This window comes from Nesoenas mayeri, assembly GCF_963082525.1.
Source record: "Nesoenas mayeri genome assembly, chromosome: 3".
NCBI lineage: Eukaryota > Metazoa > Chordata > Aves > Columbiformes > Columbidae > Nesoenas > Nesoenas mayeri.
Window position 1 is genome coordinate 115,534,066 of NC_137544.1, and position 15,580 is coordinate 115,549,645.

General features: G+C 37.0%; 1 protein-coding gene across 1 annotated transcript in view; it reads left to right on the plus strand.

The window, feature by feature from the left end:
• TASP1 (taspase 1) overlaps positions 1-15,580 on the plus strand; it is a 77,592-nt gene that overhangs the window by 35,287 nt on the left and 26,725 nt on the right. The window contains exons 9-11 of the mRNA XM_080341728.1: positions 747-839; positions 4,519-4,638; positions 5,532-5,610. Coding sequence (XP_080197854.1) covers positions 747-839; positions 4,519-4,638; positions 5,532-5,610 — 292 coding nt within the window. The remainder of the gene's footprint in view (positions 1-746; positions 840-4,518; positions 4,639-5,531; positions 5,611-15,580) is intronic.

Here is a 15,580-nt window from a genome sequence, read left to right on the forward strand (position 1 = left end):
TGTCACTGTTTCCTACTTTTTAATGTTTCCTGAGTGCACTGCATTATGGAGCTGGAATTGGTGAAATTTGAAATAACAGGTAGGTAAACATGTGCATCTGTGCATGTGTCTAGCATTGACCTGGCCCATATTACTTGTGCTACAGAACTATTTAGGATTCCCTCAGTTTCCCTCACTCTTAGTTTGAATTTAGAGCCTTTGTTACCATCTCAGAATGTCAATCACAGTATTTGTGTTTATTGTTGACTATCAAAGTATAGCTCATTCAATTAAATGCCTGTGCTTCATTTGGGGCCCCGTGGCCTTTCAAACTAGCCATTTCTCTTTGCTTTGGTAAGCTACCTGACCTTATATGTTATTTAGATCAACATATGCAACTACATCAATCCTAGAGAATTGTCAGAAAAGTTTATTCTCTGTAGCCTGTGCAAGTCAGTCTTAAATTAGGTGTTTTATGTTCTTAGCTAAGAAGTTTTCCCTAGTGGGTGCTAATTTTCCTATTTTCAAGGAGATAAGACCTGTGAAGAAAGTAAGGACAGACGCGGAGGGAAAGTTAGTTATTCATTTTGGAATCTTTCCTTTTTATGGTATGTCACATACCTCCTTGTGAAACTACTGGTGTTAAAAGGTACCCAAGGGAGGAGGGGTCTCTGTACATTGTTTGTGTTCATGTAATAAGAGACAAGTCAATGCTTGAAACATTTGCCAATGCATGAGCTTACCGACCTGCAATTTGAAATTTCAAGGGCTCCAGAGTCATGTGCAGCGCTTATGGGAGACCCCCAAAGGCCAGTCATGGGGTAGGTAGAGGAGGTGATCAAATAGAGCTCTGCTCACCGGTGAGTAATCCAGTAACGGAACACACAGGTTTTGGCAACTTTCTGGGCGCATCTTGCTCATGGATGGGGGATGAAAATCAAACTGTGCGAACAATATGGGCTGCTTGTGTTATCCACCGAGCAGAAGACAACTTCAGCCTTACAGGAAGTTTAGTTTTTCAAAATGAAATGGAAATGAAAAACCAAGCTGTTAGGAAGAGGTCGTTTAGCAAGCGTGATCCACATGATGTGATCCCCAAACTTGTACTGTCAAAGCTAAGCTCTCATAAAAGGTTTAAAAATAATTGTTTAAAAACTTTTTAAGTACTTGAATAATTCAAAGTTAATCTTCTTGTCAAAGTCAAGCTTTAATTGATAAATAAGAATTTAATTTTTTAATTTGCTGTGCACCTCTGGAGCTGCGGGCCTGACCCTTTCAGCAGGACTTCATAATGGTTTCATTGTCTGGTTTGAGTTTCACCTACTTCAACCCTGTGCTGCAGCTGAGCTTCTATCAGCACTGCACACTTCTTATAAATTCTGGTCAATTTTATCTATGAGATTTTGAAAGTTGGGGGAAGAACAAAGTAGAAAGGATGCTAACAGTTGAATGGGAATCATAACTAAAAGGCCTATGTAAAGAGATAGTATAGTAGACCAAAAATGGCTGAAATTACCTGGTAGTTGTAGCTGCTGATAAATTTGACTAGTTAAAAATTAACATACAGTTTTAAACTGCTTTTCAATAAAACTTAGATTACACTGAGACCAAAAAGAGTGAGAAGCTGTTGAAATTTAATAAAGATTATATTGAAAAGCTAGACAGTGTAACTTACTAGAGGACTCGAGTAAATGGAATCTTCCCTTTGCTGTATTTTTCATTGTTTACCCTATGTAGGATTTGTAAGAGCGTTATGATTGCACAAAGATCCATTAATAGCTTCACTGAGTTTTGAAGATGTGAAAATTGAGACTTTTTTAAAGTCATAGTGACTTATATATGGACTTACTTAGTTAAGAAATCACTTTTTTGTGTGAATTAACTAAACATAATTATAGAGGGAGTGTGTATGATAATTCAGACCTCAAGCACCAGTAAACATCAGAAGTAACTGATGCTTCTATGCTGAAGTTACTTGTAAGATTGGTTTGAATAAGTGGTACTAAGAATTTCCCGTGCACATGAATATTTTTTATAGGTTATTTTTTTGTAGGCTAGTTATTTAACTCCATAAACAACGTTATTTGATTTGAGGTTTACTAAAACTGAATTGGTTTTTATCTAGTTTAACATATGCACTCAAATATGTGCACAACAGTTTGAATTTTATGTATGGAATTGGCAGTTCCTTATTTTTCAGCTATTGTATTGGGACAATAGCACTGAACATATTTAGAAAAGAAAAATACATCTTTGTACAGAAATACATTCTTTTCTTTGAAGTATTTTGTGCATTATATTTTTTGTTACTGATCACCTTGAATGTGCCATGTGAACTTGTTATTTTTCAACATTTATATTGTTTGAAGAGATGAAAAGTGTGACATTGGAAGTCCTCTCATCAGGTGCATTCTTCCTGAACTATTCAGGAGCATAGAGGCCTTTTTTTTGGAGGCGTACGGAGAGTTCCTTTGATAAATTGTGATGAGCTCTTCATTCACTGGCTCAGAAATGACAGGGTTGTCAGTGCAGTTTACATATGTGGAAGACTTTTAGTAGTTCTCTGTATAGAAATCATATGATTATAGGAAAATTCATGTTGGCAAGAGCTTTATCCAGTCTGATCTTGAAAAACTCCAAGGATGCGAGTCTGCACCTCCGGGGAGCAGCCTGCTCTGCTGTTTAAGATCTTTTCAATCCACTGAATAGTGTTGTTCTAACTGGGTTAGTAATACCTGAACTAGATTGTGGCTGGCGGTCGTGGGGCATGTGAAATACATTTGCCCATGAGATGTTAAGGAAGGGTTCCTTAATTTTCTTTTGTCTTTACAACTTGGAAGGGGATGTGCTCTTTCCTCGCCACCTTTACTCCCGTCCTCAAAATTCCTTTCTCTTCTTCTCTTGCCTTCCCTAATCCTGGTTTTTACCTTCCTCTGCTTTCCTATTTGTTATTCCTCCTAATGCCAGCTGAGACCCTAGATACATAATTTTTCACCATTCTTTTTTCTAAACAGTTATTTTTCTTTACTGTTAGGACATCTCTTTGTTTTAATATTGAATATGGTTATTGCCAGCTTCTGAGTGTAGAACTCGTTCAGGAAGATCTATGTGTAGGTAAAGAGAAGAAACTTAGTGTTACTCTGAGTAAAAGCCATGGATGACACTCCTGCTTAGGAGTTCCAGTTGCTTAAAAAGTGCTGTAGAACACTGTTGTGTTGCATTGTGTATTTTTCCTTTTAAGAGTGGGGCAGTATTCACTGAAGTGTTATCTCTTAAATTGAGTGTGGCCTGAGTATCATCAGCATGAGTCTCTTAAGAATTCTGCTTGACAAATGACATTGTATGTCCAAGGAAATTTTAATAGGTGATGGGAATTGGTAATTTGAATAATTTGGTCTAGAGGTTTTTTTCCTTCCTCCCTCTGGATCCTAGTCTAGAAAACATACATTTTATATGGATAGCCTAATATCCATTGGGAGTCTTTGCTTGGGTGTTTATATAGGATTTTTTTTAATGCAGGTAAGTTTTTATACAGGAAAAAACGATCAGCTAAAGACTGGAGGGCTTCTGCAACAGCAGCATTCATCTTTGGAGTATGTGATGGATGATATATCAGTTTTGTTTATTCATTTTATTTCATATAGATGGTGTGCTGTGGCTCATCAAAAGTGTGTGATTGGGCATGAAGTCTGAGTGCCTTGGCCTGGGTTCTGTAGAGAAGGGTATCTAGGGCAAGCCTGGGCAGGGGAAAACTGCTCTTAGAGTGAGGGAATGTGGTGTATTAAGGAAGAAGGAAGGACAGAAAGATCCAAGGTGAGACAGCTGGAGTGTTGATGAGACAGCAGGCAGACCGCTTGCATCAGGAATGAATGCTGAAAGACCTCAGGGGAGCAAGCGATGGAAGTAAAGACTCTTTGCTAGTGACCCAGAGGGAGCAAAGGGTAATTTGGTTCAACCAAGAAGCCACTAAAGGTTGCTGAACTGAGAACAAGTCTGGGAGAGAGAATCTCTCCTGGGGGAGATTTCTACTCAAGGCTTCTATTTATTGTCTTGCTCACAATATCAGAATTTTCTCTTTATGTGGTAAGCTGCTTCTTGTGGATATTTGTTTTAATAATGTATAGCTTGAAATATCAGAGTCTCCAAAAATGCCATCTCAAGCTTTGGGGAAAGACATTTTGATGGGACCTCTTTGGAATGTGTTGCTGAATCATTTCTTAGAGGACAAGTGCCCACCACTAAGAAAACAGCATTTTTGACGCTTTTGTGAGTAAAGGCTGGTAATCTAAGCATTTAATGAGTTCCGAGATATTTATTACCTTCTTGTTTCCAGAGAAGTTTTTTTCAGGTCCTGAGGCAAGAGAGCATTTTGGGAAGATTTATGGCAGCACAATCGGTGTAATATGCATGACAACAAATCTGTTTTGTTAATCGGCCTGCCACTTGGTTTTGTGCACATTAGTTTGCACACTCCTAAGAAGGATAATCTGAGTTCAATATCCTATTTTTAGTAGCCGTTTCTGTTTTTGTGTCCCGCAGGAGAATGACTCAGGAACATTGGATACAGTTGGTGCAGTCGTTGTTGACCAAGAAGGAAATGTTGCTGCTGCTGTCTCCAGTGGAGGTTTAGCACTAAAGCATCCTGGAAGAGTTGGTCAGGTGAACATGCTTTTTCGGTTGAAAATGATTGGTCAGGAATTGTGGCACTAAACAAGAGCTGTGATAGCAAACTGTTACTCTCCCTTCCTTTACATTAAACTCTAGAGGCATTATCACTGCATTGGAATGCAAGTTTTGGTTTTAGTGTCCTCCATCAGTGTTATAAAACATTGATAGGTAAAAAACTGTTCTATAGTCAGTTACCTTTTGCCAAAGCCATTAGTAACTTAATTATTTGGGCTTCATCACCTCCTTGATACCACAAATAGTCTCTGAAATGCTTAAAATGCTTTTAAATAATATTGTCATTAATATCAAGGAAGTTGTCCTAATAATTTAGTTGTAAAATAATCTTGTGAATTGGTTGAAGTGACAAAAGACACATCAGGTATAGGCATTCCTTATTGTTATTCGGCAAGGGAATTTTGAGCTGCATCAGCAATGTCATACTCCCTTGGTTTACAGCTGTATTTCTGGTCAACTTTTGCCACTGTTCTTTAAGGAGTTCTCTTTGGAAATGTAGTTAAGGTTTTCTTTTGGAATAGCAGAGTGAAAGGGACTTCCTACAAATAGGAAACAGTTGGCATTATTTTCTCTTTTTGGGATGTGTATCCTCATTTTTGTAAACTTAGGTTAGAATACCACACCTCGAAGATAATAGCTCAGTTCTGAAGAATAGTAATGGAAGATGTAGCAAAAAGAATTGGAATTGCTATTTTGACTGGTAATAATACTTGAATTTTTCCTGGGTTTCTTTATTTGTTGTGTAGGGTTTGTTTGGTTTTTTTGGTGTGTTGGTGTTTTGGGTTTTGTTTTTGTTTAAAACTAAGGGAAAGGAACAAGCTAAAAACCTTGGATACTTAAATTTATGAAAGATATACTTTTTTCCTTAGGCAGCTCTTTATGGTTGTGGCTGCTGGGCTGAAAATACAGGAGCTCATACCCCTTACTCCACTGCTGTGAGTACTTCAGGTATTTACTACTTTTATCAATATTTTTAAAAAGTTGCTATCTTTCTCTGTAATTAGTTTACAAATCCCAAATAAAATATTTCTATGAATGGTGGATTATAATATTATTTCCAGGCTACATTGTAAGTGTGTATCATTTGTTTACACATAAATATATTTGTCAGTACTGTCGTTAAGTCTATTAATTACTCTCTGTTGGTTGCTTATATTGATCTTTTTACTTAATTAACAACCATGTGAGTTTTTATCCTATTTAAAAGATTTTGTGTTTCACTGAAAGGATATACTGTGTTTGTTATGTATGAAGGGACCTGACTTCCTGTAAAGAAGTGCTTTTATAAGCCTGATACGGCGTTAAACACAAAATTCTTCTGTGACTGGATGCATTCTGTACAGGAGTAAGGTAATTAGAGCGCCCTTTAACATAGAGAGTCCCGTGGGTACAAAAATGCTACACACAGCATTTTTACCTCCAAAATATTTTATTACTATTTTAAGTGAATATTTAAATGAATTTGTTCTTCATCTTCATCTCTTTTCCTCTCAAAAGGAAGGAGAAAAGGCAGAACTAAATTATTAGAGTGCCTTGGAAAACATTTATTTAGAAATTGTGAAAGTCATGTTAGAATTGGGGTATCTTCTCTTCCATTTGGAAGTCTCAGGATCCTTTATATGCAAACGTATTTGTTGGTATTCTCAAAACCACAAACACCAAAAGCAACTAAAGATAACTGGGGAAAATAGCTCATACTGCAGTGCAAGATTTGAGAATGTAAGACGGGTCATTTTGACAGGGACAGTGAAAAGACAATTGTATTGTTATACGATACCGGGTGAATACTGTAGAACACAAAAGCTTTAAGGCGAAGTTATGTGGGAGTTACTTAGACTTTGCAACCCCATCATAAAAGCACTTGAAAAGGCTGCATTTCATCTTTTTTTTCTAGTTGTATGAACAGTCACAAATAGTAAAACAAGAAAACTAGTAAAAAATTTGTAAAAAAAAAAAAAAGTTAAAGTCATATACCTTTCAAAATTCCCCTGTATTTAAGTCTGTCTTGGGCTGTTGAAAATCTGTGTAGACGTTTAATGTTGTAATAGCGAGTGTCCTTTTTAGTACTTAAGCGAAGGAAAGTCCTACTGAATGCAGAAGTGTTGGAAGATCTTTCTACTCAAGGAACACTGTATTGATTTAGTTTAATAAATGCTTACCTATGTAAGCAAATATATGTAAATATTGCAATATTTGGGACCATAATAATTAGCAAGTCTAAGTCCAATATTAGAGATGGTGGAAAAGCTGAGAAGGACACCTTTATTGAATTTTTTAAAACTCTGTTTTCAAAGTCAGCTGGATTTGAAGTCCCAATACATTTAAAGGAGACGTCTGGGTTTAATGATGGCCTTAAAGAGAAATCCCCTTTCTTTTTGCTGGTACCAATTTTGTACAGTGGTAAATACTTTAATGTTATTTATAACTATCACACACATATATCTGTTTCTTTGGTCCAAATTTTCTAGCTTCCATGACATTACTTCAGTACCAATCCTGGTTAATTGAAATAGACTGCTAATGGTTTATGAAGCATGGCCATCTGTTTATTCAGTGATTCAAAATTCAGACTAGCGGTGTTTAATTAAACTCTTGTTACTGGCTTTCCTTTAAAGTGTTTGTGTGTGTGAGAGAGAGAGAGATAGAAATGTTTACAGGAAGTGGGAACTGTAATCAATACCATTCTTTTTTCCATTTTCAGAAGCTCATAATGTTTTGTTTTATAATGTATTTTATGTTTAGTGCATTTTAAAAATATATGGATGCCTGACCCTTATTGAAAAGATGAGTATCCAAAAATGTGAACCATGAAGTTAATTAAGGGATAGAGGGATGGAAAAATTAAATTATAGGAAAGGTTGAAAGAATGAAACTTGTCGAAAATTGACAGAGCTTCCTAAGAGAAGAAGAGGGTGCTGAGGCACTGAACAGGCTGCCCAGAGAAGCTGTGGGTGCCCCATCCCTGGGAGTGTTCAAGGCCAGGTTGGACGGGGCTCTGAGCAACCTGGTCCAGTGGAAGGTGTCCCTGCACATGGCAGGAGTTGGAACTAGATGAGCTTTAAGGTCCCTTCCAACCCAAACCATTCTGGGATTCTATAAGTGTTTTTTCGCTTGATATATCTGTAGTAAAATCAGACTAGACTGTATTTGTAGCAGTGGTTATACCTACTTCTTGTAGGTTTCTAAATCGGTTTTGTGCGGACATACATTTAAAAAAACCAGCAACAAATGAAATTTGCATGTTACGTGTAAGTAAAAACTGTGTGTTCATGCATATTCATTTCGTGTTTCATTTAACATACTTAGACACTTCTATGTAAACACATTTAAAATAGGTACTTAAAACTGAAATTTACAATCGGTTTAGATTTATGGGCTTTTCACAATATAACATTTTATTGTTTTAATTTCACATGTTTTTACATTTTAATTTGTCTTTAAGTGGTAAATTTGGCACAAAGTTATCCTACCATTTTCTACAGGGGATTTTTTTTCTGTTGTATTGGGGGGGAAAAAAGACAATTAGGCTTTGGTTGCTGTGTCTATTGAGTACGTTATGTGTAGATTTTTTTAATATTTATTATTGAAAGATTTCATAGAATCTTTAGTTCATCAAACCACATTTGTAATTAAAACAAAAATCATGAATGAAGAGGAAAGTTTAACTGTTTCCCTTAAAGCTTTACCAAAAATATGGTCTAAATTATTAAGTATTAATATATGTTTTAAAATATATATATATATATATATATAAAAATATATGTTAAACAAAATAATTTTAACTTAAAGATTCTTTGGGACATAAAAGGTTTTGCATTCCTGCTGTTTTAAGCTTTTAAACTTTGTATTAGTGATAGCTGGGGGTGGAAATTCAAACCTTGATTTTCGTACATCAAGCTCTATATTTGGTCTTGAAAAAGGATGTTCTTTGGCATCACTTTCCTATAAGCAATTTCTAAGGGCCAGGTTTTCTATATTTGCTTCCATACTTATGAAATTGATTATGCCTTTGAGTTTTGGAGGCTACGAGCAGCAAATGTCAAACCAGTTGAGGAAAACCTCTGGTGTGGGGAGATTTTGAATTCCTAATTCAAAATATAGAGAATCCAAACTCTTGCGTATTGAAATCCATGCAGAGTTGGCAGGAATGTAAGAATGGACAGACTGGGTCGAGCCACAGCTCCAGATGGTTTGGTGTCCGATTTCAGATAAAGAGCGTGTTTGCAGGTCTCCAAGGAACAACATGGGACGGGGAAAAGCACCTTCACTGTGTTCTCCAAACTTCCAGCAATTTGTGATATTGGGACTTTATAAGCTGTAGATACCTCTGGTTTTAATAGGTCAGGATGATTCCTCAAGATTTCTCTTTGTTTCTGCACTTAGAAGGCCGGTTATGTCTTTCTGTGACGGTTTACCTTTGTAGAAGCTTTCTTGGAAAAAGTGTTAGTTTAAATGGCATGGTTAGTAACACGGTAGGTTTTATAATTTCTATTTATTTTGTTCTAAAATCCTTCTATTGAAGCTTCAGTTTGAGGCATAACTTTCAGTAGCTTCCTCATTAAAAGAGAAAAAACAAAGAAAAGAAAGCATTACCATAAAAGTACTTCCAAATTCATGTAGCTTTCTTTCAATGGCCATGTATTATTTGAAGACATGCTTTTATATCTTGATCATTTGTTGGCCCCGTGGATGCTGGCAGGCTTCCTGCTTTTTGTATGTTCGAGGAGGATTTGCTATTAGTTCTTATGCCTTTACCAAGTTGCTTCTCAAATATTTTTGGCCATTTTTAACCTGATTTTATATTGAATGTGCCAAAGGTGGTGGTTCTGAACTTGTTTGGGCATGACTTCAACTTTCTGAACAGTATTTTCTTACCTCTAACAGCGCCTTGGCCTTGTTGTTTAGCCACACTGTCTTTGATTTTATTGTTTTTGGCTTCTCAAAAGTTACTTCATGGTTTATAAAACACAGGATATTGTAAAACTCATATTTTATGGATATAGTTTAACAGGAGGTGGAACAACTGAAATCAAAAGATGAAGACTTTCTGAAGACAGGATAGGGGAGACGGTGGAACTTAGAAACGACTGTGAAAATAAGGGGCCTTTTATTCAAGGTTTATTCTGTAATCTCAGTGTAAAACAAGTAAAATCTTTCTGATTTTTTTAGAATTTACTTTTGGAGACATTTCAACATATGAACTCTGAATTTCATATATATATATATATTTATAAACATTGGAGGAATTCTGTGTGTATCTCAAAACCAGTGTTAAAATTCAAGAAATTCAGAGAATGTTGAAGGCATAGCTAAGATACCTGGGCAACCCTAACAGTGACACGTAGCAACATTCATGTAAGCACCGTTCCATGCTAGAATGATGATAGGGACAGAGTGAAAGCTTGTTAATGAGATGAGCATGGCCAGTGGCCTTTATGTGGTATAAATGTAAGAAACAGCTAAATTGGCTTTTGGAGAAACAGCAGAAGACAAATCTTGAGACTTTAAAACCTTGTAAACACCCCCACCACCTTGAGCCCCCCCAAAAAAGAGGCCAAACCCACACTCCTAAGGCTGCTTGGAACTCTGGTGAATGTTTTTTGTTGGTATATGAATGTAAACATAGGAAGATGGGTATTATTTGGAGCAAAAACATTTGTGAACAAACCCTGACCACAGGAGAAACAATAGGCCATTCTTTGGCTATACTTGAAGAAAACATTTCCTTTTTTTCCTGAACATAATAGGAATCAAAGACTTTGTGTATATTCTTCTCATTCAAAATAATATCAAGTGTGACATGGAATCTCTTCTCCAGTTGGACTATCCATGATGATTGTGAATATTCCTCTACTAACTGTGCCAGAAATAATACTACTGGGGTAAGAGGCAGGCTGTGCTTTTCCTCAGAGATAACTTGAAAAGTAATAATTCTCTTTGAATATACAGGACCTTCAATATATCAATATAAAATTTACAGAAACTGTTGATGCTGGAGGCTTTGAAAATGCACCTATAAGTGGAATTTTTGAGTGGAAATTTAGAGACCAAGAATAAAGTTGAATTCCCTTTTTTACATCTTTAACAGTAGGCAGTAGAAAGCATATTTACCCATTCTTCAAGAATGTGCTTTGTATATGTGTGTCAGCCATTGAAACCCGCAAACCTTTTAATGTTGCATTTCTGAAGATGCACAAAAGGTCTTGCATTACTTAAATGCAGAAATTCTGTACCACAAAGCTGCAAAGTCTCCAGCTTTTACTCCCTCTGAGGAGAATATTTGATATAGGAAAGGTACGGTGATCTGATGTCCTAGGGAGAGTTTAAATGGGGTTTATAATCCTAAAGAAAAAGGAGTAGAATCTTTCAATTTATTGAGTTCTTTCAGAAAAATTAAGCATGTTAACAAATATAAGTGGGCTTGAGGACTGAGCCTGAACTGGTGTTTTGTTGAGAAAACAGCAGGGTTATTTGGTTTCTGGACCCAAAGTGAGGTGTAGGTGAGGATTCAGCCTAAGAGAAGTTATTCAATGATGTTTTGCTCTGCTCCCCTGCCCAGAGTCTGTTACTGACTGAATGAATCAGGTGCAGGTAACAGCCATGTTTTAATGAAGGCAGATAGAGACTGTATGTATTCTGTGCAAATAAGCAGCCTGTGCCTGACTCCCTTAACGATTTCTTATGCCAGTGGACTCACCAAGATCCTAAGGGAATGACTGTTAAGGTCTCTGGTCAAGAGCAGTGGCCTCTCTTCTCATAAAGGCACTTTAGGGATTACATCAAAATACTTTAAAAGCTGTTATACATGCATATATATGGTGCACCATTCCATGAAGTGAAAAATAACACATTTTGTATTGTGAAAAGTCACAGAATGGTTTAGCTTGGAAAGAACCTCTGGAGATGATCTAGTCCAGTCCCCTGCTCAAGGAGGGTTCTCTTGGTTTTTTTTAAATCCTTATTCATAAGGAAATAAGTGTGTTCACTCTTCTGCTCCCTGCCTTTTGCTGTTCAAACTTTTACTTGCTGTTCATATCTGTTCTCCTTCCCAGTCCATTGTGTAGCTCATGGCTGCTTTTGCTAGCAAAATGGAACAGGAACATTTCCCTCTCTCCTTACGGAAGCCAATGAAGCCAGTTCTCTCAATGAAGCCAATTCCTCCCAGTGAAGCCGATTTCCCTCTCTCCTTATGAAGCCAATGTTCTGAGTTAAACTTATTTTTGACAGGAACCACAGTGATATGCAAATCTGTGGATTAAATATTTTTTAGGGAAGGTTTAACACCAATAAATTGACTTATGATGTAGGGCTTTGGCTTTGTGATCCCCATGTGTTGAGGGCTGGGATCCAGTGACTGCCAATACCTGGGCTGGTGCTGTTTGTCTGTCTGGCCTTTGTCCTTCGGTGTCTGTGCTCCAAACGACCAGAGGAATTTCACATGCAAATCTTGTATCCTATATAGATCCTCTGAGCTGCACGATGTGAGATACATGCTGTGGTGCAGTTTGTCTTTGTAGAAATCTGTGTTATCTCTCAAAATCAGCCTGGTCCTGTAAGATTTGGGGAATAATAGGTAATTTTAATGCATCACAGATGAAGCAGCTGCATATGGAGCAGAGTTATGTCATTGTTACAGTGAGCCAAACCACCACCACGAGGCTGTACGGAGAGAGAGGAAGCACCAGGCAGAGATGATTTGTGAGAATGGTAGCGTGAAGAAGTGAACACGGAACCGCAGTGTTCAAAGCTGATGGGTTTGTGCACAAAATAATCAGAACGGTGGTTTGAATGGCCTTTTGGAGGGTTGTTTTGGAGCAGAACGGGATGGATGCAACAATCAGAGAGTGCTTATTGCCTCTTGAGATTTTAATTGGACTTATTGTAATAATATATTGTAAACATGAAGTAGCAGGGGCTTCTTGGAAGTGGTTCCTGCAGAAGCCCTGCTGCTGTGGATCAGGATGTTCATTAGTGGGGGCAGGAGCCGGCCATGCAGCACCGTCTTATCCTCTCAATGCTCTTAGTCCTGTTCCGTTTGCCATGTCTTGCCCAAATGCTTTGAAACAGGTGCAAGGATATCAAGCGAAATGGAGACAGTGGCCAACTTAACTCTGCTTTCAAACATTTTTCTGTGATTGGGAGAAAATAATAATATACATGTCGTTAGCTTATATATTAAGCTACTATCTTCCTTTCCTGTAAATCTTAAATGACAAAAGTGATGTAGTTTGGAAAGGTGTAGTATTTTTAGGAAGAGATCAATAGCAACAAAGCTTCTGATGAAAGCCGAGGCAAAAGAGAGTTTGCTTTTTCCTTTTTGGTTTGACTGAAATTAATCTTTCTATATATATTAAATGTAAAGGACAATGTAAAAATGCATATCCTCTGTAATGGAACTACATTTTTTTCATCATTCTAACCTTTCTTGGAGGTATAGCTGAAATTCTTCTTGTTTGTGATAATTCAAGTAAATAGCTCTTCTTAATAGTCAAAGTTATCTAGCATTTCCCACTATTTAGAAGTGAAGGATTCATACATTTGGCATATTTTAACTCTTTAGCCTTTTTTTTTTCTTATTTGTCAAATTGTAGAAAAGCTGTATGAGTTGTTCTTCAGAGTGATTTTAGTTTATTTGCCCATATTAAAACCTTAAAAATACAGAAAGTATTTTCTCACCTTTCTTTAGAGAAGATACTTTAAGGCATAGTTTGCCTGGATGCTGAATTTGTTATCTTTGAAACCTACCCAATCTTACTGAAGTTACAGCCTTTTGAAAAATTGCCATTTGCATATTCTTAGTGAGTGTTTGTTAGTTTAGAAGTTTGATCATCTAAGAATTTTCTGTCTGCAGCAAGAATGTGCTCCATTGATCCCTCCAGGATCGATGCTGTAGGAATTGGACCAGACTTTGTTTGCAGGTGTTCTTCCTGGCACCAGGTCAGTAAGATGCAGCAGCTGGTAGGAGTACAGAAAGAAGAGAGTTGTGCAACTTTAATTTAGTACTGTAGTGCATTTATGCAAGTCTGCAGCATTTTATGCCTTTGCAGAATTGGACTTTAAATTTTAATTTTAATATGTAACTAACTATATCGATATCTTGCCAGCCAAATCTTTTGATTGTACTGTATTTTGTTTTTTAAAATCATTGACTTGCAAGTTTTCAGTCAGCTCTTTCTAGAGATGCTGGTAATGACAACCAGAGTGTACTAAAACACAGGTTTCACTGTGTTTCCATTAGGCATAACTAGAAGTTATTCAGGAAATAAAGCAGAAATAGTGGTTGTTTAACTTGTTTACTGCCATTTCTTTTATAGGCACTACTATTTAACTGAAAATAATATCAAAGTTGAAACAACTTAACAGGACCAGGTTCAGACTCTGGAATAGATAATAAAACACAGATAACCTGTAACTTCTGTCTTTAGCTTCTGAAAAGAGAAGAGTCATACTTTGGCAGGGGAGTAAACTAGATTAATTTTTCCATTCTCCAATGAATGTGAGTAATGCAAGTTTCCATTTTGTACTCCTTTAAAACAAGTTCCAACACTTTGTCTTGAGGTACTGTATGTTTCAATAGCTCGACTGGCTCCAGCAGCTTGTCAAAGCTCCATAAGCTCTCTGCTTATGGCTCGCAGAAAGCAAGCTAGATTTTCATTTCTCCTTCCATTCAACAGGAGTCTCTTTCATGTCTGAAAATTGAAAACGCGTGTTTTTCAGTGTGGTGCATGGATGTGTGTGTGCCCTCTGGCACACCTGTTTCTAATTTCCTGACTTGAAAGCATCTCCCATCAAAAGAAGCAGAAAAACAATTTCTTTCTGACACACTGCTCGGAGGCCCTGGCTTTGCAGAAGGCCTCCCTTTCACTTGCCATCTTGGTTCCATTGGTAGAACATTACGAGACGCAGAGTGTGCATTGTATAAGATGTCCAGCTTATATTGTGCTGTGTTCTTTCCCCTCTTGTGGTTATTTCAAGCATTAGAAATAGAAGAAAAGTCACTGTGCTGAGGAAAAAAAGCCAGTAATTTAATCCTTAGTTTCTTGCGTGAAGCTCAAATTAAGGACTAAAGTCTATAGCAAGTTAAGGTTTGTATAGCCTATGAATTAAGTAGACTATTAGTTACTGTTTGGTACAGAAGGCTGGGTTAAAATGTAAATATTATAGCACAGGTTTCTTGCCTTTTCTTCAAAATTGTATGTAGTGTAAAATAGTATCTAATGTAATAGCTGAAAATCAAAGATGTTAACAATCTAACAAAACAAAACCACCAAACCAACCCCAAACCAACTGTAACTTGGTTGTTGCAAAAGTCTTGTGTAGGCTATCTAGTAAATTACTACACAATAGAACTATGAACTATTAAGGATCAATTTGGTAGGAAAAATAAAAAATGTTAAGCTCTAGTTTTCATGTCATTGACTTGCCTGGTTTCCTAGTTCAGCAGCTGACACTTTCCCAAAGAGCATCTGGATTGTCTCTGCAGCTGCTGTGCTGCACTGTGTACCTGCTTGGTACCTACCTATGCTGCTGATTTCATTGCTTTAATTTACTGACAAGCTAAATGGAACAAAACATTCAAAAACAGAGCTTAAAAACCACTATAAGCACACAGCGCTAAGCAGTATGTGGAATGCGAAGACAGAGCCTGGCTCTACAGCATAATGGCTGGTGGCTTGTGGGCCTTTGCTGGGCTTTGTTCAGTACTAATATGATCAAGTGTATGCAGCAAACACTGAAATTGTTTAACTTTATGGACTATAACAACAACAAAAAAATCATTAAATCTTTAACTGGGTGTACAGTTTGCATTTATGCCTGCTAAGGTATGCAGCACCGATATATTTCTCGTCTTGTACATATATTGATATTTAGGTACCGAAGAGTTGCTTTTTACAGTATCTGCCCACTACTGGAATTG